Source organism: Neolamprologus brichardi, chromosome 4, assembly GCF_056152115.1.
Source record: "Neolamprologus brichardi isolate AB-2024 chromosome 4, ASM5615211v1, whole genome shotgun sequence".
In the NCBI taxonomy this organism is placed as follows: Eukaryota; Metazoa; Chordata; class Actinopteri; order Cichliformes; family Cichlidae; genus Neolamprologus; species Neolamprologus brichardi.
In genome coordinates this window covers 20,253,403-20,275,228 of record NC_142107.1, presented here as the reverse complement: position 1 = coordinate 20,275,228, position 21,826 = coordinate 20,253,403, and the positions used below count along the sequence as shown (strand labels likewise).

Genomic DNA, 21,826 nt, shown 5'->3' with positions numbered 1-21,826 from the left:
CTGTAAACCTTATTAAAAATGTTTTATTTCAATTTTACACAGACAAACACGTAAGGGGAGGCTGGAAATGTTTGGATTTTGCTAATTTTCTTCATCGGATGGTGGTTGGTCTGTCATGGCATTGTGCTTCTCCAGCTTAGCCATCAACTCTGAGAGGGGAAAAGGTAAAATAAAACATGATTAATGGGTATTATTAAGTTGCACTGATTACAATACTATCTTATAACCTTGATTATACTTATTGCGGTCAAAGACAGCTGGAAACCTGGTGGCCGAGTAATCATTGCTGTTATACTTTGAAGCCCGTCGCATAAACAGTTGATGCATTTTTATGTAAATTCTCCACACCCGAGTGCGCAGTGACAAAAAGCAGGCAAACACACATCTGCATGGACTCCTTCACTCAAAGACTAATGCCAAAATTGATTTCACTCGTAACTGAGCCAACACAAGGATGCAGAAAGGACAATCAAGACATTAAAAGAAGTCGTCTGTTTTATAGAGATCTTGCCTACCTTTAGCAGGATTGAACACTCCATGGGTTTGAGTATCGCACACATAACAGCGCTTGGACTTGCGGTAATGCTGAAGTGCACAAACCTCACAAAAAAAGTGCCTGCACCTGAGAGACATTAGACTTGTTAATATGTTTCAAAAAACAGGGAACAGCTTGGCAATGGAAAAAATGACATTAAAGTCTTACTTTGTGACGACGGGATTCTTATAGGATTCCCGGCAGATGAAGCACTTGAAGGGCAAGTCTTCCTCATCACTGCTTACTTCATAGTTCTCTTCATCTAAATAACAATAAGACAGCGTTCAGGAAAAGCTCTTTTACAGTAGCAACAAAAATGCAGTTCCTTCTCAACTCACCATTGGCTCCATATCGTCCCTCTTCCAGTTCCCTCTCAATCTGCCAGCCATGTTTGTAGTCTGATCTGTCGTGAAGAAACTTGCAGCTGTCTGATAGCAGGAGAGATGATCATGAGGAAGCTTTATTGAACGACCAGTATTTTCTTAAATGTTTCACACACACTACAAATTTCTCTAATCTATAGATAAATAGAATAAAAAACACAACTCAATCACAATGAAAAAAGGTCTTAAGAAAAAACATAAGGTTTTATGAAAACCACCCAAAAAAGTGTATTCTGCCAAAGGTTTTCCAAGGATTTGGCAGTTGCAGTCAGACTTGTGCCACCTGATACATTTATACACGTAATAGTTTAATTTCCCACAAAACAAAAACAATACCCCAATAAAAACAAAGTTGTAAGGGAATTTGATATTATTGCCACTAATTTTTCCCTGATTTTCTGTCGTTTTTGTGAATTTTCCTTTTTGTCATAGTGACTTCTTTTAAACAAAATGGTTTGACGTCCTGAAAAATCCAAATTCTTAAGTTCTCCCATTACATCACATGTTAAAAGTGTTTTCTTGGACTGAGCTCTTATAAATGCAGACCAGTGAGTTCAATGTCATGTATAAGAAACCTGTTTGAGAGGATATGAGCTTTGTGACGTTTCATTATTGTATGAAGATGTGCTGTGGTCATTAAGAGTATGACATGGTCAGCAACAATACTCATATATGCTGTGGCATTTAAACCAAACTCAACTTGTACTAAGGGACCCAAAGTGTGCCAAGAAAATGTTTCCCAACAATATCACACCAGCAGCAGCAGCATGAACTGTTGATACAAGACAAGATTTTTCTATCGTCCAGTTAGAGTGAGACTGTGTGAACTGTAGCTTCAGTCTTCTGTTCTTAGCTGTCACCAGTTCAACCCAGAGTGGTCTTCTGTTGCTGAACCTCCATCTGCATCAAGGTTTAACAGTTGTCCATTCAGAGATGCTCTTCTGCGTAATGTGTGGTCATTTAAATTACTGTTGCCTTCCTATCAGCTCAAGCAGTCAGAACAATCTCTGATTTCTGCCATCAAAAAGGGAAGTTCACCTGGAGAACTGCAGCTCACCTAATATTATGGACCAGTTTCTGTAAACCCTAACCCGGTGGCTATGTGGGAAAATTCCAGTGCATCCACATTTTCTGAAATACTCAAGATCAGCTTGTCTGCCACATTTGCCACATTTGAGTCACATAAACCAAATTTCTTGCCTGCTTCTATGTGGCTGAATAGATTTTTGAACCGACAAGCAGTTGAACAGATACACCTACTGAAGTGGCCAATGAGTGTACGTTGTTCTAACTAGTGGGAGGTTTTACTTACATTTGTCCCATTTAACACATAACATTTAATCTGAGTTGTTTTTCTTGCTCAATAGATGGAGGGAAGTGTCAAGACATTAAAGGAAAAGTGTTTGATTAATTATACAAAAGACATGTATTTTAAAATATCATACCCACCTCCAAAACCACAGAAACCAGTCTCCTTGTAGTCTTTGCAGATATCTGGCTGGTAGTCCCACCTGACTGTGGCTCGCAGGTGTTCAGGGGCTCTGATTGGTCCTTTTCTGTTAAAATGATTGAACTGAATTATACATATCAGTATTAACTAATTACATTTTCAGAACTAAAAAAAAAACCCCAAAACTGCATCAGTGATAGATCATCAACCATGCACCATCATAGAAAGTCTTGAGCAGATGGAGCATTATTTAATGTCTATTTCAAGCCCCTTAAAAAGCTCAAGATTTCCTTTGTCTTTGTGGTTTATTAGCAGTTTTAATGATACACACATCCACAAGACAAGTGCATTTGGTGTTCTGTTTACTTTTATTTTTTTTAATGACACAATGTGACTGTGATGGAATGGATAAGCCTCGCCTTAATGCTCACCTGACCATGCCAGAGGAGGCATTGCCCATAGTTGTGTCTTTAGGCTTGATAAATTTTTGGTAGTTGTTGATGCCACGGTAGATTTTATCATCATCTTTACCTGTCAGTTCCTATTACAAGAGAAAAAAAAAGAACATTAGTTAAAGATTTAGTTGAAACTATTGGACTTTTTTTAAATTTTATTTTAGCACTCAAGTCACAATTTGTGAATATGAACAGAACAGTTTTCCAACTAAGTCATTATATGATAGGAGTTGTAGCCTTTTCTACAAGGCTTTAACATTAAAAATAGCATCTACTACCTCTTGGATTTTCTGACTCCTTTCAAAAATGGCCTGGGCATCTTTGTCTTTCTCTGTGTCCAGCTGATATGTAGCAGTTGCACCCATGTCCTCCGGTCCCTCTGGTTTCTTGTTTTTGGATAGGATTGGGAAAAAGATTTACATTAAATACTTTTATATAAGCACATCAATAAGTTTGCAAGACTGTGGCTCTTAAGCAGTATACAGGACAGGGAACACACACACACAAGGCAAATCAGAAGAGGACAAATCAGCATGCATACAGATGAAACAACAAAAAGGTTGGATACCTTGCTCATTCATATCTTCCTTTACTTTTAAAGGACAGCCTTTAAAAAGTCAGTATGATAGAAAAAGTCAACTCACCGCTGATCGTGTGGACTTGTAGGAAACAGTCACCTTCTTGTCTTCTTTCTCATCTTCACTTTCACTGGATGATACAGCATCTCTCTCCACTTTCTTTGTCTGGACAAAAAACCCAAAACAAAAACAGTCACCTCTGTCTCATTTGAGGCTACTGTCATAGCAGTCTTGTCTGCAAATGTGTGTTTGCATGATTAGATTTATAAACTTTTTCAAAATATCAGGTTTGCAAGTGTATAAAAACGTTTGTCCAAATTCTAAATGTAAAAAAAAAAAATCTATATATGCATTAACATAACACACTTTTAAATACTTTAGTACTCTTGTAAATCTAAATGCAGATTTAGACTTTTGCAAATCTAACTTTGTGCCAGCTGATTCTGGATACATACTTGCCGTTTCCAGTGCACGTTGAGGTACACAGTGATTAAGACAGAAAAACGCAATTCTCGACAAACACGTGTCAAAAAATATAAATAATAAAAAAAGTTATAATCCATTAATTACCCTCTGAATCATTGGGTTGACGCGAGTTTCTTTCTTTTCTTTTCTCACAACGAGGGTCTGGTCCTCATCACTGTTTTCATCTGAAAAGGACATGAGTGAGATACATTTGGTGAAAAAAATCTAGTAACTTGCCCTATAACTGACAACAGACTTGCAAAAATCTTAGAATAATCTCGGAGTTAACTGGGAGGACAAAAAACAGCAGGCGCATCTAGTGTTCCAAATTCCGAGGAAACGTAAACGAGGCACGAATGTGAAATTTGTTTATAACAGGAACAAAAAATGTGTCATCTGCGGCACTTTACATCGATTTTTGGAATCAGATATAGTATTTTTGACTCTTCCCGTGTTAATAACACAGTGGTTATCTGTAAAGGACTACTAGAACAGAACCAAGTAGTCGATCATTAAAAAGCTCGAGCGCTGTCGGCACCGGAAGTTCACTGGACTTTAAATGATCAGAAAGTGAGTTAAATAACAAACCTTTCTCGCTATCGCTTGCTTTTCTCTTTCGCCCAGAGAATTTCCTATTAGATTTCTTAAACAGAAAAGTGCAAGATCCCTCCCGAGGCTCCTCTGATTCCGCCATCTTGACTCTGTTTTGTAAATATCTGCTCTCGCCACAGCACCCTCTAGTGTCTAGGAGTCATATTAAGTTAGTCCCTGTACTGGCCAAAAGGAGAATCACACCTGTCCATTTACTCAGGCATTGTGAAGTTAGATTTAAAAAGACAACAATGATACTTCAGTGAGAAAGTGGCTGCAATTTTTGCGAGCCAGTCAATTAAAGGTTGCTCAATGATATTTACCTATTTCATATTTAAAAATAATTCATGAGAATTTAAGTTATGTCTTGGAAATCTTTATAACGCTGTGAAGTGCTGTAATGTTTTTAGAGCTGTACCAGAACACGTTCGTCTGCCAAAGGGGGGATTTAGATACTTATCAAGAAGTTATAATTATTTAAACTGTTTTAAATGACTTGTTGGTCTATAATCTATCAAATAAATTGCAAAAGTTTCTGACACCTTCAAACACAAAGTAGGAGCTGCAGGAAGTAATTGGCTAAGTTACTCTTAGACAGTGACTTCCTTTATTTTTCCAGGTAAAAAGTCTAACTGATATTAAAAATATCTTTTTCAAAACATGTTTGGTCAAAGAGGGCTTTAGGAATTACAACAAATGTAAAAGAACAGTTGTATAAAGATATTTTAAGCAGCAAAAAAAGGACTGGATTGATTATAATGCAGGACACAGAGTAGCTACAATAACGCAGAGTCGAGATACTTGCAAAAAAGTTAATTTCTTTATTTTATATTTAGCCCTTTGAAGATTCTGTTGGCCCTAGCCTACCTACCAATGTAAGGCAAGATATAACACATACAAACACATAAAAACATCAGCAATCACTTTTTTTGCCTGACACCGGAAGACTGGAAATTTCAGTATAATTCATGAATCTGTGATGAAAACGGGAAGATGGTTTTATTTTGAAAGTTTTAACCGGAATGTGCACTGATAAATACGTGTAACTTGGTTCTAGTCGCTTAGATCCCGTCCTCCTCCTCTTCCAGCAGCGACTGTAGCAGCATCCGTGACTCCCCGCAGAGGACGGCGGGTGTTTGTAGGACTCAGGGCCCGCGGAGGGAGCGGTCCTGGCCTGGGCACGAATCCCGAAGAGGCCCCGGGGCCGCCGCTGGATGGAGTCGGGCTGTATTCAGACAGCAATGGCTATGGGTCTGACATCGAAAAAGGCGTCTGCTCGGAGCGTCTGCGTGGAGCGAAAAAACCTCATCACGGTCTGCAGGTATACATCACGACACCATCGACGTGCCGTATTTACCAGTAGGAGCCTGTCCTTGCAAGCTGTTCGGGTTATAATTTCACCAGTATGCTCATTATGAAGGTTTTTTTTCATCCAAGAATTCCACCCCTGCGCTCATTCCCAAAGTGAAACAATGGCAGCAACATAAATGGAAAATATTACAGAAAAAAGGGCCACATTTCTAGAAAGGCGAGGGTTAAGGAGGGGGCAGGTGCGTGTTCACCTTCACGTACCTTCTGTCATCACACCCAGTTTGATAGAGACAGTACTCAGTAGACTAAAGAAACCACTCAATTATCCAGGGTTTGTTTTTAAATGCTCGTTTACAGCTTGCAGGGCTTTTTTCTTTCTTTTTTTGCTATGATGTTAATCTATTAATTCTGTCTGTCGTTTAAAAGTACAGTCCCCTGCGTGTTTGTTTCTATAGCAGGAAATGCAGCTTCAAGTGATTCAAGTGATGAGTGTTGCAGAATCAATTGCAGAATAGGGATGAAGGGAAGATAAGCCAGTCAGCAGCAGGTCTCCTCCTCCATCATGGTGAGCTTCAGTGCCTGAATTGGACAAGGGCATTTGGAGCAGTGCAAGGACTCCTCCCCACATCAGGGGCCCTCCATCCTTCTCCATCCAGCCTAGACATGGCCTCTAACTGATTGGCTCTAATAAATCACTGTCTTCTGCAGTGAGGTTAGCACTGTAAATGTGCGAGCTGACAGCTCACACAACGAGAGCTCTTCAGCTGCACAGTAAGTCCAGTTAATACAATAATGTAACACCCTCCTGGTTCCAGTCTGCACATTATTACATCACGTGTGATATTTAGAGCTTTAACAGCTTCCATCCTTTTTGACCAGAGGCTCTAATTTGCATGCTTCCACGTGAGACCAATGTTTATATTCATATAGAAACAATAAATGTAGCAAGACTATTAAAAATAGCCCAGAAATCTTTTTTTTTTCTTTTCTCTTTTCTCAGCACTTCATGACCTCCTTGCATTAATTTTGTAACCTTTCAAATTAGGCATCCCTGATGTAAAAGTGACTCTGCTCATTTCACTGAAGGCTAATTAGCTTTTGGACCATGTTATCACAAGTTCTCAGAGGCCTAGGTGCTTTTTTCTCAAACGTCTTTTGCACAAATAATCATCGCATCCCAAAGATGGACAACCTAATACTGTACAAGTCTAGAAAAATGCCACAAATATCCACATCTCAGATGTTTTTTTGCCTTAAAATAACTTGAACTACCCATTTTGTAAAAATATGTTTCTGATTATTTTCCTTTCTCTGACATAACTAGGTTATAGTGACCTTATCCTACTTTTGGAGTATTAGTTAATTATGTGATATCCACAGAGACTGGCAGGAAAATGCTGCTTTGATCATGTTGTTGTGCTCTCATGAAATTTACTATAGTACTACTCCTCATCTTGAATTGCAAATTGACTATAATCATAAAAAGCGTTCATAAAAGTGGGATCATGCGTCTGAGCTCTGCTGTATTTCTTGTAATTTATTGCACCGTAGTGCTAGAAACCACCAATCAAAACAGAAAGGGACTCCAACATGGACTCACAGTCAAGCATTTTTATTCCAGTACCTTTATATCGAAGGTCCTGCCTGCGTTTTAGTGGCATGTACAGTGAGGCAAAAACACACAACATCACAGAGAGCATGCATGCAAAGAAAGAAAAGTTCTCACAGTGGACACAGACAAGGATTAACAGGGACACAAAAACACCTTTGTTTTCAGTTTCTCCTGACCGCGCTAAGACAGATTTAATCATTTAAGCGTTTTAAAGACAAACAAACTGGACAAGACAGAAATAAATCTCAAACAGCTTTCCATCAGTAATGCTTACTACAACAACTTTTCTCCATTTTCTAATGAACAACATGACATTGATTAGGTTCACTTCGAGGGCAGTTTCTTCTTGGCATGTCCAAGTTGCTGCCCGATCTCCCTGCTCATGGTGTTTTGGACCTTTTTCATGTTGTTCAGGTCAGAGCTGATTCACAGGCTGCTCGCTGATCGGATAATGAGGAGAGAGCCTGAATCAGCACCGTCCCTCTGGCTGTGCATTAGTGCAGGCAGGGCATCGTGTTGCACGATTCAGGATCCAGGCTCTGTCGCGGTTGTTGAGATGCAGCCATTCTCACAGCTGAGTTTGTGACATTAGTGCTTAATTAGTTCACCAGGCCAAGCTATTATTTACCCTAAGTGTGTGTGTGCATTTACTGCATATATAAAGTCTGCCCTCTTTTTTTTCTTACTGCAACATCATACATGTTTAACATACAGTCAGCACACACAGAGATTAACATTTCTACTCCCAACAATTCCTTTAATGTGTTGGCATCAAAGTCCCGGTTAAAAGTGTGTACACTTGATCTGGCATGATGTGGGTCACGAGTACCAGCCACAGAAATCTGACTGATCTTTGCTCAGTGTTTCAGTGTCATACCTAACAGACCAATCCTATTTTAATGAGACGTGCTGTATCTACAGAGAAAAGAATGGACAAAAAAAGAATAACAACAGAGAAAAATAATAAGAGATGGCTATTCTAAATAGTAAGTAAGAAGAATGCTCCTTCTTTTTAGGTTAGGGGGACTTTTGAATTGCCAGACATCCCAAAAAGTATCTGAAAACCCCAAAAATTTATATAGGGCCACGTAGAGAGTTGATATTTATGACATTCACAGTGGTATCAGTGACATACTGAGTTGGACTGTTGTCAGTAGCAACAGGGTTCATCTAAATGTGGCTTTTTGCAGCGAGTGGAGGACATTCGTGCAACTCTCGGATTAGCGTTGTTTATCTGAGCTCAGTTTGACAAAATGTTTGGGTTTCAGAGGAAGCAAACCAACCGGCTTGTGTTGGTTTGTTTTTAAGGGCGCTTTCCATCCATTAATGTTTAAAATTGAATGTTTTGCTGCTTTTTTTAGTCTGGCTAAGAGCTCTCTTGCTGCGGTCCGTGACAGGAGAAACGGTGCTACTGTAGACGTGGTGAACCTGAGAAAGAAATAGATAAGATGAGTGAGACAAGTCTGATGTGAAGAGGTATCCGTGCAGCCGCTTCCTGTAAACAAAGAGAGCTGGGAGAGAGGCAAGAAGGGAGGGCGACGTGCTGCATGTTGGCTGAGCTCTGAGGCCTCCTGGGGCGTGGCTCAAGAGAAGAGAATAAAATGTTCTGAACTGTAGTAAAGCACGCCTGTTAGACGTGCATCGGCAAGAGAGTCAACGAATATTTGAATCTACGTGTGCAGATGGAGTAACACTAATTTTAATCGTTCAGCTTCCGTGCAGCCTTCTTTTGCATTTTTCCTGATTTCTGATCCTACGCTTTTTTCTTTTCTTTTTAAATTTTTTTTTTCCTTACCCACACCGTCAAGTATTTGAAATTACAGCAGAAATGTCTAAAAGTTTGGCTGAACACTTGGACACCACTCATCAGCTGATCTGTCTACACTCTCACTGTTAACGTCTCCTGTTATTCCTCATTTTTACCCCTCTGTCATACTCAAATATCTGATTCACACTCTCTGTGCTTCTCAACACCCTCACTGTCCGTCGTACGCTGTGATCCCTCTACACCTCCTCTGACCATGAAACACTTCCTGGACACTTGGTCACAGAGGGGATCGGTGAGAGAGAGACACACCCTGCTGTAGTTGTTTGTTTTTTTTTGTGTGTGTGGTTTCTTGTTTTACTTTTTTTTTTTTTTTTTTTTTTGTCATTGAGGATTTGGCCCAAATTGTGATTTGAAATATTCTTCAGAGCACAAAGCCTTTTCTTTCTCATGCCAGTCCAGTGCAGGACGCCTCCCCCGACAGTCCACGATGATAAACACAGCACTGGCTGGCGTTGTGCAATGCTTCGGCCAGTGAGGAGTTCACCTGTGTCATCTGATCCTGCTGGTTATGCCAAGGCTAGAAGACAGAGACAGAAATAAGAAGACAGAGAAAGTAGTCAGGGAAATGCTTGTAAATAAAAATGAAAGTCGAGAAAGTTAATGTGAAGCGTTGTGTTTTTAGGTTAGACATCTTTGCTGATGAATGCAGTTTTGGTTATCCCGTGTCGTGCTGCGGATCAAACGCAAGTTTGTAAGTACAGTAGAGGGGTGAGAAAGGAGAACAAGAGGGCATTTAACAAGAGTTGAGAGTGTGCTTGGCATTGATCCAGGCTGAGTGAGAGGTTGCACAAAAGAAGCTTGTCAGAAGGCCCTGCAGTTGTTTTTCAGTGTCAAATCGTACCAAGAACATGTTGCTATTCCACTCCATCCATTTGCATTTGAGGCACGCCAGAGATTCCCCTTCAGATCAAAGGACTTCAGTTCATTTACAATCATCTGTTACAATATTCCTGTTAAGATGACGTTGCTCTCGCATTATTAGGTCAGACAGGTTTTTTGCAGCTGTTGATATTTTGTTTTGATGATTTTAAATGCCGTAACTTTTGCTAACAAGAAGCTGTTACATGTTGGTTCGTATACTGAGCGTCCAGACCCACCGCTTGGGTTTCCATGGCATCTAGGCTCTGCACAGTGAGAAAAGATTTGATGTAATGCATTTTTCTGACTTGGGAGCATCACAAAGAGGGATTGTACTGTGAATTTGGGTGAATATGATTTACTGTTCACTCATTATCTCATACTTCTGACAGATTTCTAATTTTCTAACTTTTCTTCCTAATGGGATCCCTTTAGACAACATCAGGTAGTATGAAGCCGATTATTTTGTGAAGCTAAATCGTAGCTGTCACCACCGGTCCCAACACACAGTATTTGTGCTTATTTGGCAATACCCACCAAGTGGATTTTTTTTATTCAGCAAAAGCAATTTTAGCTGCCCAGCTGAAGTAGAGAACACACTTGAAGAGATTCAGCCTAACTTTCTGGATCTATTATCCATTAATCTGCTGAACTACATGGTTTTTCAAACATTTTATCAGACAAAATTCAGATGCCACTAACCTGTTTCTTTGATAAATCCAAAGTGACCTGACAAAGTCAAGGCTCGAAAAGTAAATTTAATCCAGTTTTTGCTCTCAGTGCCGATTCCGTCGTGTTATCCATACGTCCTCTCTGATGATTCTTATTTTGAGTCAGTCCCCCCACCCCGTGATGCCGTCTTCTCTCATCTAGAGCGTCTTGCGTTTGGGGAAGATGGCTTTCCGAAAAGAGGTGCTGGTGGTACCTCTGCTGAAGGACGCACTGCCCAGCGAGATCTTGGTTTTCCCACTGGTGATAGTGGAGGAGCCCAGAGATGTTGTGCTCCTGCCCCGGGTGATGGAAGAATTCCCCATGGCAAGCTTGGTCTTCCCCCTCTTTATTGTGGTGTTGCCCAGGGTTAAGGCGGTCTTCCCCTCCGTGAAGCTGGTGTTGCCCATTGAGGAGAAGCTTGTCTTCCTGACCCAGATTCGACGGCAGGGTTCGGGACTCACTGGACGCAAAGCATCGCACACTCATGCAGCACTCTGTGCTCTGCAAGCCCTCGGGAGTAATAGTAACATCAGCTACAATCCAGAGTGGACCAGAATGCTAAGCGTGGATAGTGCGACCCCCGTGTCGCATAATGCCTTCGTTGAGCTCTTCAACGTGGGCTTTGGAAGGCCACATACCACCCATGTGTCCCTGTGAATGGACAGAGGCAGCCGTAGGTGGCCACTGCCTATCTGGGGGGACTGGGACAGTAAAGCGATTGTCCCAGCGCCACGACGACACCGGACGGTTGAAGGAGACATTGTTGCAAAGAGGACAGTCTGTGGTGACATCACTTTCTTCTGAGCCATTGTTCCCTATAGCCTGTGATTGTAAGATGTTCCCTTTGTGTACAACTGTATGCACCATATGTGAAATGAGTTGTACCGTGTTGTTTTAAAGGAAAGGGATGCTGAATGTGCTCATGTTCTCCGTATGTATGTGAAGCTTTGATTGCACCTCTTCTGGATTTGTGCCGTCCCTCCGTTTGGAATATGGGTGTGGTTCCTTCAGTTGGTGTTTATTATCCACTTGAAATCTCGCTGAACTTTTTGAACTCGTGCAAAGTTTTTATTTTCCTCCCCTTTAATGTGTTACAGATCTTGAAATGTCTACATACAAAACAGTCAAGCTCATCAGTGTTTAGACATGTTACTTTTATAAGCACTGTTACATCGATCAACCTTTACAGTCTTGGGGGTGAAAACTGGATTTGCAGTGTGGGAGCTTAGTTATGGAAATGTGAAGTATCAGTCAGTCTTATCAGCGGAAAAAAATACCACATTCAAACCAACGATGCGGACGTGTTGATGCACAACATACAGGAGAATAGTGCTGATGAAGAGCACACACATACTCTTCTGTCTCCACATACATCACACACATCCCCTCCCTGCCAAGTCAACACACCATAAATCGTCATTTCATCAATGTCACATTTGCATAACATGCTCAGCGCTACTTTGGGAATGGGACGGCTCGCTTTTGATTGCGAACCTATTAGATCTGCAGGTCATTATCATTTTTTTTTATACACATCATAGACATAGCAGCTCTTTTTATTGATTTTTGAATCACTACTGACCTTCTAAAACAGACCATATAGATATATCCATTGGTTTTTAAGTATGTGCAGGATTCAAGTGTGAAAATCCCAGTAGATGTTGCTATGCGTTTCTTTGCCCCTGACGAGAGTGGTTTTGAACACAGACACAGACTTGGTCCCATGGGTGAAGGTCAGGGTGGTGAGAGAGCTTGTAGTCTCTCCTCGTGAAACAGAGGTATTGCCCACTGCTATGCTGGTTTTGCCCAAAATTGTGGTGGTTCTGCTCCAGGAGATCGAGTATTTACCCCAGGAGATGGTGTACTTATTCCTCAGGATAGAAACCCTCCCTTTGGTGAAGGAGGTTTTGCTTGACGAAAATGTAGTTTTCCACTCATTGTTAGAGTCTTTTTTGGACTGCTTGGCTGCTTTGGGTGTCTTAGCCCTGGTTTTGGGGGTCCTTTCCATTTAGGTGTTCCTCCGCTTGGACGTCAAGGCTTTACGGAAGGAGGTGGTAGTGGTTCCCCGGCTGAAGCTGGCCCGTCCCAGAGCCACAGTCGTCTTTTGCCTTTGGATGGTGGAATCTCCCATGGAGGTGGTGGTCACTCCCCTGAAGATGGAGGAGTTGCCTAAGGAGACTGTAGTCTTTCCCCTGGCTATGGAGGTTTTTCCCACTGCCAGGGCAGTCTTGCCCTCTGTGATGCTAGTGTTGCCCATCGAAGCCGAGGCAACCCGCCCGAGCCTGTGCCTGGATGCCCGCTCCTAACATGCACGCTGCATAGCGTTCCTTCTGCGGTGCAGGCGGTGGGGTGAGCATGTGAGGTCAAAAGCCAAGCTAAAGCTCCGGCAGCTGCCCTAAATAGATCACACCACAATGTATAGATAAGGGGGAGGGAATTATTTGATCATTCTTTCATGCTCGTCGGTCCCTCAGAGAGACAAGACCCAAAGGGACCTGGAAGCACAGCACGCACAAAGGCTGTAAAGACAGGGAGTTAATTGTATTGTTTTCATGATAACACTGCCAAAGCACTGAAGGGGTACATTGTGCAGTACACAAGACAATTGGGGTGACCTCAGTATGATAAGATGGCGTAGTTCCCAAAAAAAGAAGAAAAAAAAATCCTCTCAGCTGTTGTTCAAATACAGTAGTACATTTGTCTGCTTGGTTACAGTACACAACTGCATTTCATGTGCAGCACAGCCAACTAAGAGTCCAAACCCCTCACACATTGTGCATCAAAGTGTGCAGTATTTGTCTAATTTTTCTTTCTCGGTGCACTTCTATTTCAGATTCTCCGTAAAGACTCTCCTCGAAAAGTACACAGCAGAGCCCATAGACGACTCATCTGAGGAGTTTATCAACTTTGCTGCCATTTTGGAGCACATCCTCAGCCACCGCTTCAAAGGTAACACTGCAGGTAACATACAGGAAAGATGGACAAAGTTAATGTGACTTTCATTGTGAAACAGTCGAAATATATTTGAAATAAAAATGCAGCAGGCGTTCTCGTCAAAAAGCCATAAAATGTGTGCGATTACATAGTCAGCTGGATTGTTGCTGTGGGTGCATATTTTAGTTTCACTTGCTGTCAGAACAGAAATGATTGATTGGTGTGTTTTAATATCAAACCAGGTTCTGGCAGCTGGTTCAGCTCAGATGGACAGCGCAGCTTCTGGGAATACATCCGGCTGGCGTGCAGCAAGGTGCAGAACAACTGCATCGCCAGCATCGAAAACATAGAGAACATCAGCACATCACGAGCCAAGGCAAGGAGATTTGTATGCACTCTAGTGTGTGTGCGTGTCTGTTTGTGTGCGGATGAGTGTGAGAAAAGGTCCTCTGTTCCCACTCACTAATACGTCGTCCTACAGGGCCGGGCGTGGATTCGAGTGGCGCTGATGGAGAAACGTCTCTCTGAATATGTGTCCACTGCTCTCAGAGACACAAGAACAACAAGGTTTGACTGGATTCTTAATTTAAACTAAACCTTTGCTTTAAAATGATCCCCAGTCCTGTTTTCCTTCACGTCACATTCAGCATCTCAATACGAAACATCGGTTCTATATACAGGGTTTTACTCCTATGAAAATGAACGTAAATACTCTATGATAACTAGAAATTCGGAAGTGATAATCACCTCTTTACTTGGCAGGAGGTTCTATGATGATGGTGCCATTATGTTGAGAGAGGAGGCCACAGTGCTGACTGGCATGCTCATTGGACTGAGTGCCATTGACTTCAGGTGAGGTGGAGCTGTGCAGAGACTGTGATACAGAACACAATATGTTTTGAAAGAAGCACAGACACCAGCCCAGGCATTTTAAAATCAATATGTTATTACGTGTAATGCGGTAAGCTATCATAAAGTAGAGCTATTAGCCTTTCATTATGCTTTTTCCTTATTTTCTGTAAAATATAATGCCCTGCAAAAGTCCTAAGGTACCTCTCATCAAATTATATTTTTCCAGAAAATAGGTGGAAACACATGGAATTAGAGGATATAAGGCAAAAACTGAGTTTGTACAATTCTAACAGGCTTGAAAGTCACATTGACTTTCAAGCCTGTTGTGACCACTTTTATTTTTTTTATTTATAGCCTGGACTCTCTTAGCCAAGCTTTCTTCTCATTTCTTTAAGTAGTCCTCAGGAAGAGTTCTCCAGGCTTCTTAAAGGACATTCTTTTTTGGATGTTGGCTGCCTTTTGATGACGACCCCTCACTTCTTCAGTAATGTTGAGGTCCAGGCTCTGTTGAGGCCATGGCTGATAGTGTTCCATTGTGTGTTTTTTCTATCCAAGTATGCTTTTACAGCATTGGTTTTGCGTTTGGAATCATTGTCGTCCTGAAAAATGAAACTATTGCCAATCAGATGATGTTGCATGATGGATCAAAATCGGTTGGTACTTTTCTGCGTACATAATGTTTAGACAAGATCCCTAACGCCACTGGATGAAATGCAGGATGGTTTACTGATAAGAATGGCTTCTTGACAGCCACTCTGCCACTGAGACCATTTCTTGTGAGACTGAACAGTAGATGGATCAGCTGGAGCGCACGATGTATCTCTCATGCTCGTTGTCAAGTCTTTGCTGGATGTTTTTTAACTATTTCTTATGGGCTTGACTTATAGATACTTGTAGATAATTTGTCCAGTTTCTATCATTTTGAAGGATGCGCTGCATTCCCACCATGCTGAGATATACCAAGTTTTTAGCTAATAGCTCTTTGGGACTCACCTTGTTTTTGTTTTTTTTCCATATATTTTTATTGAAATTTTTTATAATACAATACAAACAAATGTTGAACACCCTCACATTCACACACCCATCCATACATCAAACCTGCTTACATCACATTCAAATGTAGAAAGGTTCTCACAGTAATACCAAAATACAACGGGTTAGGATAGACAAGATTTTCCCTTCCTTCCCTTCTTCTTTTCCTTCTTTTTCATAAATGTCCTTCACCTCCACTCCCTAAAATATCCATATATGGCTTCCACATATTCACAAAGTCCCATTGTTTGCCCTTGGCAATATATGTTAGTCTTTCCAGGCCTAGAGGGGCTGCAATTTCCTTCTTCCAGAGTCCCATGGAGGGAGCATCCATACTCTTCCAACATAGCGCAATGGCTCTTCTGGCTTGAAGTAGTCCATAGCCCAGTGATTTAGTTTTTTTTCCCCGATTGCTTAAATTCCTTTGGATATATTCCAAGTACACAGAGTTTTAGGGAATCACCTTGTTGGTGCAAAAATAAAACTGTGTTGTCTGTGGCATTTTTTTTATATATTCAACTAAATAAACTGGAACAAATGATGTGTTTTTGCAGCAGAGTGTGAGTAACAAAGTGCCTAAAGATACTATTTTAAAACCAGTTCTTTGCTAAGTTGTCTGTTATGTGTGGATACAACACTTCTTCGCATTAAGTAAACACTTAACACTAAACACAACTTAACAAAGAGTCTTTGAACTCGCAGCAAAAATTCTTTGAAAGACCTTCAGAAAGCCTGAAAAACTACTGCACAAGAACACTTTAAAAAATCCAAAAATGTAAATGAATGAAGTGTCGCTCAAAGCCTTTGCACAGCAATATATATATACTGATACAGTGGTGAATACTAATACTAATCATGGCCAAAGGTTCAAATAAATAGGTCAGCTTTTGAACCAATAAATCGTTTTAAATGTTTGCTGTCAGACATTTTTTTTGTCTTAGTGTTTCATCTACATGCCTTTAATGGTGTGATCTAATTGACGTTGTTCTGGGATGGGAGCCAATTAAATTGGCCAAATTGTCTCAAGGGAGAGTAGCTAAAACAGCTTGTTTTAGACAGTAAATAAAAGGTTACTACTGTAGCAGAGTCCAAGAATAATCCTACTTAGGTGAAAATGCATATTAGGCCCCCTTTAAGTATCTTACCTTGTGTATGTCATCTTTTTAGGTCTGCTATATAATTTTTTTAAGCCCAGTATTTATAGTGGGCTTAAAGCTGTCATCTGAATCTGAGCATAGTACCTAGTAATGCATAAAATCTTCCAGTAGTGTAGGCATGTTTATTAATGGATAATGTACACAGCACTTTCCATTTATTTTTCTTTTTTATTTCTTTCTGTGTAGTTTTTGCCTGAAGGGCGAGACTCTGGATGGGAAATCCCCGGCTGTGATTGATTATACGCCTTACCTGAAGTTCACTCAGAGGTGAGCACACATCATTCTTCTTCTAACAATGCATGCATGCATGCACAGGAATGGGGTCACATTAATACTCCAGCCTCTCTCTTGTTTAGCTATGACTACCTTAGTGATGAGGAGGACCGGCGCAGTGTTGACAGCAGTAACAGCGAGGAGAGCGTCCCTGAGCATCCCTACATCCCTCTGGTGACAGACGAGGAGAGCTGGAGCAACAAGTGTCGCAAGATGGAACAAAGATTTAAGATTGTCTACGCTCAGAAGGTGACTCATAACAACGTTACGTATCTGATCATTGCTATGAGCATCTGCAAAGAATTACCTGCCTCATTCAATATGTGTTATTCAGGGTTATCTAGAGGAGCTGGTGCGCCTGCGGGAGTCACAGCTGAAGAACGTAGAGACGGAGAACAAGCGTCTGAGAGCCAAGGTGGAGGAGCTGACAGTGCAGAGCCAACAGGAGAAGAAGGAGCTGGAAGCCATTGTGCTGGAGCTGCAGGCACAACTGTGAGTTAGCACATACGAGCTTGGCGTTACATTTGTTCGTTTGCTCTTTCTCGCACACAGATTTCCATTATGCAGTGTATTTACATGTTGGGCCAAGTTTAAAAGGGGAGCTAAAACTATTGTTTTAATGTAACCTCACAGCTTGGGACAGTTAGATTCTGACTTTTAGTTGACATAACAAGTTTGCTTCTGCTTAGAAGAATAAAAGACACTATTACACTGGCTTCTGACGCTGTCTTCATGAAGAGACTGCAAAGGTTTATGTCTGTAATGCTTTTAATATATTTAAATGTTATAAATATAATATAAAGATACACAACCTGACAAAAAACCTGCTTCTTTCAATCCGTCTGTGAAGGTTCTCAGTCATCCAGGTCATTGTAGTCAAAGGAGCTTGCAAAGAAAAGCGTCTGGACTTCTTTAAGTTGCTTGAAGACGTTTCACCTCTCATCCGAGAAGCTTCTTCAGTTCTAAGGTCAAATGGTGGAGAGTCCCAGATATAAACCTAGTGGGAGTTTCCCCCCACAGAGGGACAAAAGGACCCTCTGATGATCCTCTAATGGCCTGAGCCAAGGTGTGAAACTGGGTGTGGGTCCCAATCAGCCAGCGTTTCGGGTGAGCTCATTGTGAAACCTGGCCCCACCTTATCATGCGGATTCCTGAGGTCAGATGGCCCAGGATGTGAGTGGGCGTTAAGCCGTCTGGGGAGGGAACTCAAAACTGGATTATAGATGGCAGACAGTTGGTGTCGTAAACCGCCGCCTCTGTTCAAAGATGGTCGCTCACAGTGGACATAGATGCTTCTTTCACTCCTCTTTCAAACCATCTGTCCATCTGTCATCTGTCCTCCTTTCAATCCCCAGTTTTCTACAATTCTCACTGATCTTGTTGATGTCTGTTAGTTTTGAGGGTCTGTTGTAAAATCTGAGGATGATTCTGGATGTTCAGCAACACCAGGGTCTGCGTATTTAACTGACAGCTGTATTAAAGACTACTATAACAAACTCTGGATGCTTTTGATGTTCAGGCTCATATATTTGTCTACTAAAACTAAGAGTTTTTGGAATTTAATAATTTTACTCTTTGTTGCATTCAGCTCTGCCCTCATGCCCTGTGACTCCTCCCACCTGGCTAAAGATCTCTCCATCCCACTCATCAATCAGTGGTCAACCATCACAAACAACCAACGTGATGTCAAACTCTTCCGCAGGTGAGCTTAAATAAACGGCACAGCTCCTTTTTTTAAAAACATATTGTAATACATGCTCATCCAGACATGTTTGTGTCTCGGTGATATTCTGTGAAAACTAGAAGGAGCTTCCACAGCTTGGAGCAGCTTTCCGCTGAAGTCAGTCTGAACTCCGACTCTCAGAAGACTGACGGGAGGCAGAATGGCGACGCTGCCTGGACCTCTGCAGGTAATAATGTTTTTCAGGGCCGCTGCATGTAGAGCATTTTAATGTTACTCTAGCGATGATATTATCTTTCTGTTTTTGCAGACAGTATTTACTGTTAAGTAAAATGCAATTTTATGCAGTGGCAGAGTCGATTTTTATTAGCTGCTTTTATACTTAACAAAGTCACCATAATCCTGCTCCCTCCTCTCTGCACAGCTACATAAAAGCCTTTCAGAAGCAGCCACCCATACACATGGACATACATATTCATAACAAATGCAAGCTTGACGCCCATTTATAATGCCTCATGTGGGCAGCTTAAACTATGCACGATCACAAGTTGAATTTTATTGTGTTCTCCCTGTTATGTTCCTGCAGGAAAAGATAACACTCCTTCCATGCTGGGTCTGTGCGGCTCTTTGGCCTCTTTACCGAGCTCGAAGTCTCTGGCAAGCCTCAAGTCCAGTGAGTGTTTAGTCAACATCAGCACTGAACCCAGCCCTGCGCTCTCTCCCAGCTAGGAGCTTCAAGACCAACAACAGCCGAGATTGAACCCCAGCCTGTCTGCCTTGCTGCGTTGACCATGTCCAAACACCCTACCAAAACCCTGCTCTCATCTTATAGCCACCTCTATGGGATAACAACAGGATCTTATGACACCACATCTGGATTTTTGTATATGAGAGTGAAGTTGTCATGAAGCTAAAAGAGTCTCTCTCTTTCGGTTGTTTCCTTTCCCCTCACCTTATCTTTTCTTCATATCCCTCTTTGTATCTGTCAATCCCTTCATCTGAAATCATGCAATGCCTCCGGGAACACTCGTCAGACCTTTTCCAAAGCATCCAGTCGCATCTAAATTTTCCCATCTTGCTCCTTATTTGAAAATCGGTATTCTTCTCATGGTATTCTCTGTGTATTTGTGCACCTTTGGCCATTTTTATTCCATTTTAAGTGTAACCAAGACAGCACTAGCAGCTCTTTGGATGCAGAGACAGATGTGATGATTATTTTAAGAGATGCAGATTATCCATATAAAGTCAGAGGGTGGGTGGTTAAACGCTGCCCTTATGGTGTCATAGCATCGAGACGTATGCTCTGTGTGATTGAACGGTATTAGGGTCTGTCACCCTTGAAAGTGCTTATCATTCCTGCCTGGCTAATCAAACAACACAAACATTTTCAGTAGGTTTAAATCTGTGCAGCTATTTATGGATTCTTTTAAGTCTTAAAGTACCGCATATGTTCATTTATCATCTCCAACAGTATGTTCTTTTTACACGTATGCAGTACGTTGAGTTATTTTGTTTTGTGTTGCAATAAATTGCCTTTTTCCATGAAGTGTGTCTTTTAGTGTGTCTTAGAAGGAACATTAGCAAAAGCAATATAGATGTTAAGTAGGGAGTTGCATTGCTGTGGCTCCATCTGCTGGTTAAATATATTATATGAATATCATATAACTTCTAAGCCTTTGGGTTCTGCAACAAATTAGAGTACTTAGAGTAGTAAAAAAACAGACTTTACTTCCTCTAAACGGATCAAAACATCTTTTTTAAAAATTCCAGCTTCAACATAATAATCTGCAAGAATTATTCTGCTGATGAGTGTTTGATGGAAAGGCTGAAACTTTACCAACTTTATAGTCAGTATTTCACGGCTGATGCAAGAAACAGTTGAAACGGTAGTAAAAGAATTCCTGGAGTTGATAACTCATGATAGACAGATCTGACTAGTCTATGCTGATCGTGGGCGTCCTGACATGCTTTGTCCTCACCAGAGCTTTTTTTTTGTGTTTTTTCAGAGGGCACCACAATCCTCCAGCAGTCACTCTGTGAAAAATTCTATCTACGTCACTGAAATATGGAGTTTGTCAAACAGCTACACACCCAGTGATTCATTTTTGACTGTGTCATTTTCCCTGACGCTTTAATAACTGGGCAATAATTCAACATTACAAGCATAATCCTCATCAGTTCACAGGAATCTCTCAGCCCTTCAGCAAGCTTCCTGTGCTTTTGTTATGCTGCCAGGACATATTGCTGGGAACAAACAATGCCTGCAGGGACTTTTTAAGTAGCTCATTAACTTAATGTTAAGGTCTTTAAAAGTATATTATTATAATTTGCATCTATGTAGCATAAATAAAAACGTGTTCATATCATTTGTTTAGTCTGCAGATGCTCCCATTTGCCAAATCAAAGTCATACTGAATAGTGCAGATGTTCCTCTATGATTAACTGCATTGCACAAGAAATTAGACATTTAATTATAACTCTGGCAGAAATTATGGATTATTTCAAATATATTTTGTGGTTATGATAGAATAAAAATGAAAAATCCAAGCAAATAGTTCAAAATCATGTAAACAGCGCAAAAACCCGAATCCTGGTTCTTGTGTTGAAGACGTTTTTTATAGAAGGAAAAAAAGAATGGTGAAAATATCTGTTAGGAATATTGTATCAAATAAAATATTACTTTAATTTGTCTGTTTCTGCTTAAGCCTGTGGAGGATTACCAACTTGCAAAACCTACAAGCACGTTGCTCTAAGGTTACTTCAGTGCCATTGCTTTATTCTGATATAATAGAGAAAATTGTCCTCGATCCCTTGAACCCCTGCAGTGACCTTTAGCGGTCCCTGAACTTCCTTTGAAAGACCACAAAGGCTCACACACACAGCCACACGTACACCCTGTGAATAGATTTAGGTTTGTACGTGGATTTTAAAGGGAGGAGGGGATGGCGCATGCCCCGCATAGTGAAGGAAAAAAAAATCTCAACAAAGTGGGTGGGAGCTTCAATTTTTTTTAATGCTTGGGGGGGCGGTGGCTTTCCTTTTAGGAGACAGATGGATGTGATGGCCAATAAGTGCTCAGTAATATTCTGCAGCAACCAACCACATCATCCTCCCTTGGAA

At 41.1% G+C, this 21,826-nt stretch overlaps 3 protein-coding genes and 1 long non-coding RNA gene across 9 annotated transcripts; 1 reads left to right on the top strand and 3 right to left on the bottom strand.

The window, feature by feature from the left end:
* Nucleotides 1-5: 5 nt before the first annotated feature.
* On the bottom strand, nt 6-4,612 carry rnf113a (ring finger protein 113A). The gene is made up of 10 exons (XM_006803015.3): nt 4,455-4,612; nt 3,972-4,051; nt 3,468-3,566; nt 3,102-3,209; nt 2,800-2,909; nt 2,368-2,474; nt 874-963; nt 704-797; nt 516-622; nt 6-149 (listed from the first exon to the last, which is right to left on the bottom strand). Exons 1-10 carry the CDS (start codon nt 4,558-4,560, stop codon nt 82-84), a joined length of 969 nt encoding a protein of 322 aa, XP_006803078.1. The 5' UTR covers nt 4,561-4,612; the 3' UTR covers nt 6-81.
* An 870-nt stretch (nt 4,613-5,482) lies between these two features.
* Nucleotides 5,483-20,252, top strand: rundc3aa (RUN domain containing 3Aa). 3 transcript variants are annotated; one of them, XM_006803013.3, is made up of 11 exons: nt 5,483-5,778; nt 13,611-13,738; nt 13,954-14,087; nt 14,193-14,278; nt 14,474-14,563; nt 16,939-17,019; nt 17,109-17,274; nt 17,360-17,517; nt 18,614-18,727; nt 18,832-18,935; nt 19,293-20,252. In XM_006803013.3, exons 1-11 carry the CDS (start codon nt 5,672-5,674, stop codon nt 19,433-19,435), a joined length of 1,311 nt encoding a protein of 436 aa, XP_006803076.1. In that variant the 5' UTR covers nt 5,483-5,671; the 3' UTR covers nt 19,436-20,252. The 3 variants fall into 3 exon arrangements, with proteins under 3 accessions (XP_006803076.1, XP_006803077.1, XP_006803075.1); XM_006803014.3 differs by having other exon boundaries at nt 5,484-5,778; nt 13,611-13,726; nt 18,829-18,935; XM_006803012.3 differs by having other exon boundaries at nt 5,484-5,778; nt 18,829-18,935.
* On the bottom strand, nt 7,365-12,353 carry LOC148103010 (uncharacterized). Of its 3 annotated transcripts, XR_015719000.1 has the most exons (3): nt 10,769-12,353; nt 9,693-9,725; nt 7,365-8,808 (listed from the first exon to the last, which is right to left on the bottom strand). It is a non-coding gene; the product is annotated as an uncharacterized LOC148103010 (long non-coding RNA). The 3 variants fall into 3 exon arrangements; XR_437358.2 differs by having other exon boundaries at nt 7,365-9,725; XR_015719001.1 differs by lacking the exon at nt 9,693-9,725.
* Nucleotides 7,365-13,271, bottom strand: zwi (zwilling). Of its 2 annotated transcripts, XM_087840001.1 has the most exons (3): nt 12,360-13,271; nt 9,693-9,725; nt 7,365-8,808 (listed from the first exon to the last, which is right to left on the bottom strand). In XM_087840001.1, exon 1 carries the CDS (start codon nt 13,032-13,034, stop codon nt 12,786-12,788), a length of 249 nt encoding a protein of 82 aa, XP_087696127.1. In that variant the 5' UTR covers nt 13,035-13,271; the 3' UTR covers nt 7,365-8,808; nt 9,693-9,725; nt 12,360-12,785. The 2 variants fall into 2 exon arrangements, with proteins under 2 accessions (XP_087696127.1, XP_087696126.1); XM_087840000.1 differs by having other exon boundaries at nt 7,365-9,725.
* Nucleotides 20,253-21,826: the final 1,574 nt, after the last annotated feature.

Excerpts from the sequence above, each read along its gene's own strand:
- rnf113a (XM_006803015.3), bottom strand. The coding sequence starts at position 4,560 with ATGGCGGAATCAGAGGAGCCTCGGGAGGGATCTTGCACTTTTCTGTTT. Across the intron at positions 3,210-3,467 it reads ACAAGTCCACACGATCAGCG|AAACCAGAGGGACCGGAGGA; the intron begins GTGAGTTGACTT and ends TCCAAAAACAAG. Across the intron at positions 2,910-3,101 it reads GGAGTCAGAAAATCCAAGAG|GAACTGACAGGTAAAGATGA; the intron begins GTAGTAGATGCT and ends CTCTTGTAATAG.
- rundc3aa (XM_006803012.3), top strand. The coding sequence starts at position 5,672 with ATGGAGTCGGGCTGTATTCAGACAGCAATGGCTATGGGTCTGACATCG. Across the intron at positions 14,564-16,938 it reads CTGAGTGCCATTGACTTCAG|TTTTTGCCTGAAGGGCGAGA; the intron begins GTGAGGTGGAGC and ends CTTTCTGTGTAG. Across the intron at positions 18,936-19,292 it reads CGCTGCCTGGACCTCTGCAG|GAAAAGATAACACTCCTTCC; the intron begins GTAATAATGTTT and ends ATGTTCCTGCAG.
- zwi (XM_087840000.1), bottom strand. The coding sequence starts at position 13,034 with ATGGGCAACACTAGCATCACAGAGGGCAAGACTGCCCTGGCAGTGGGA.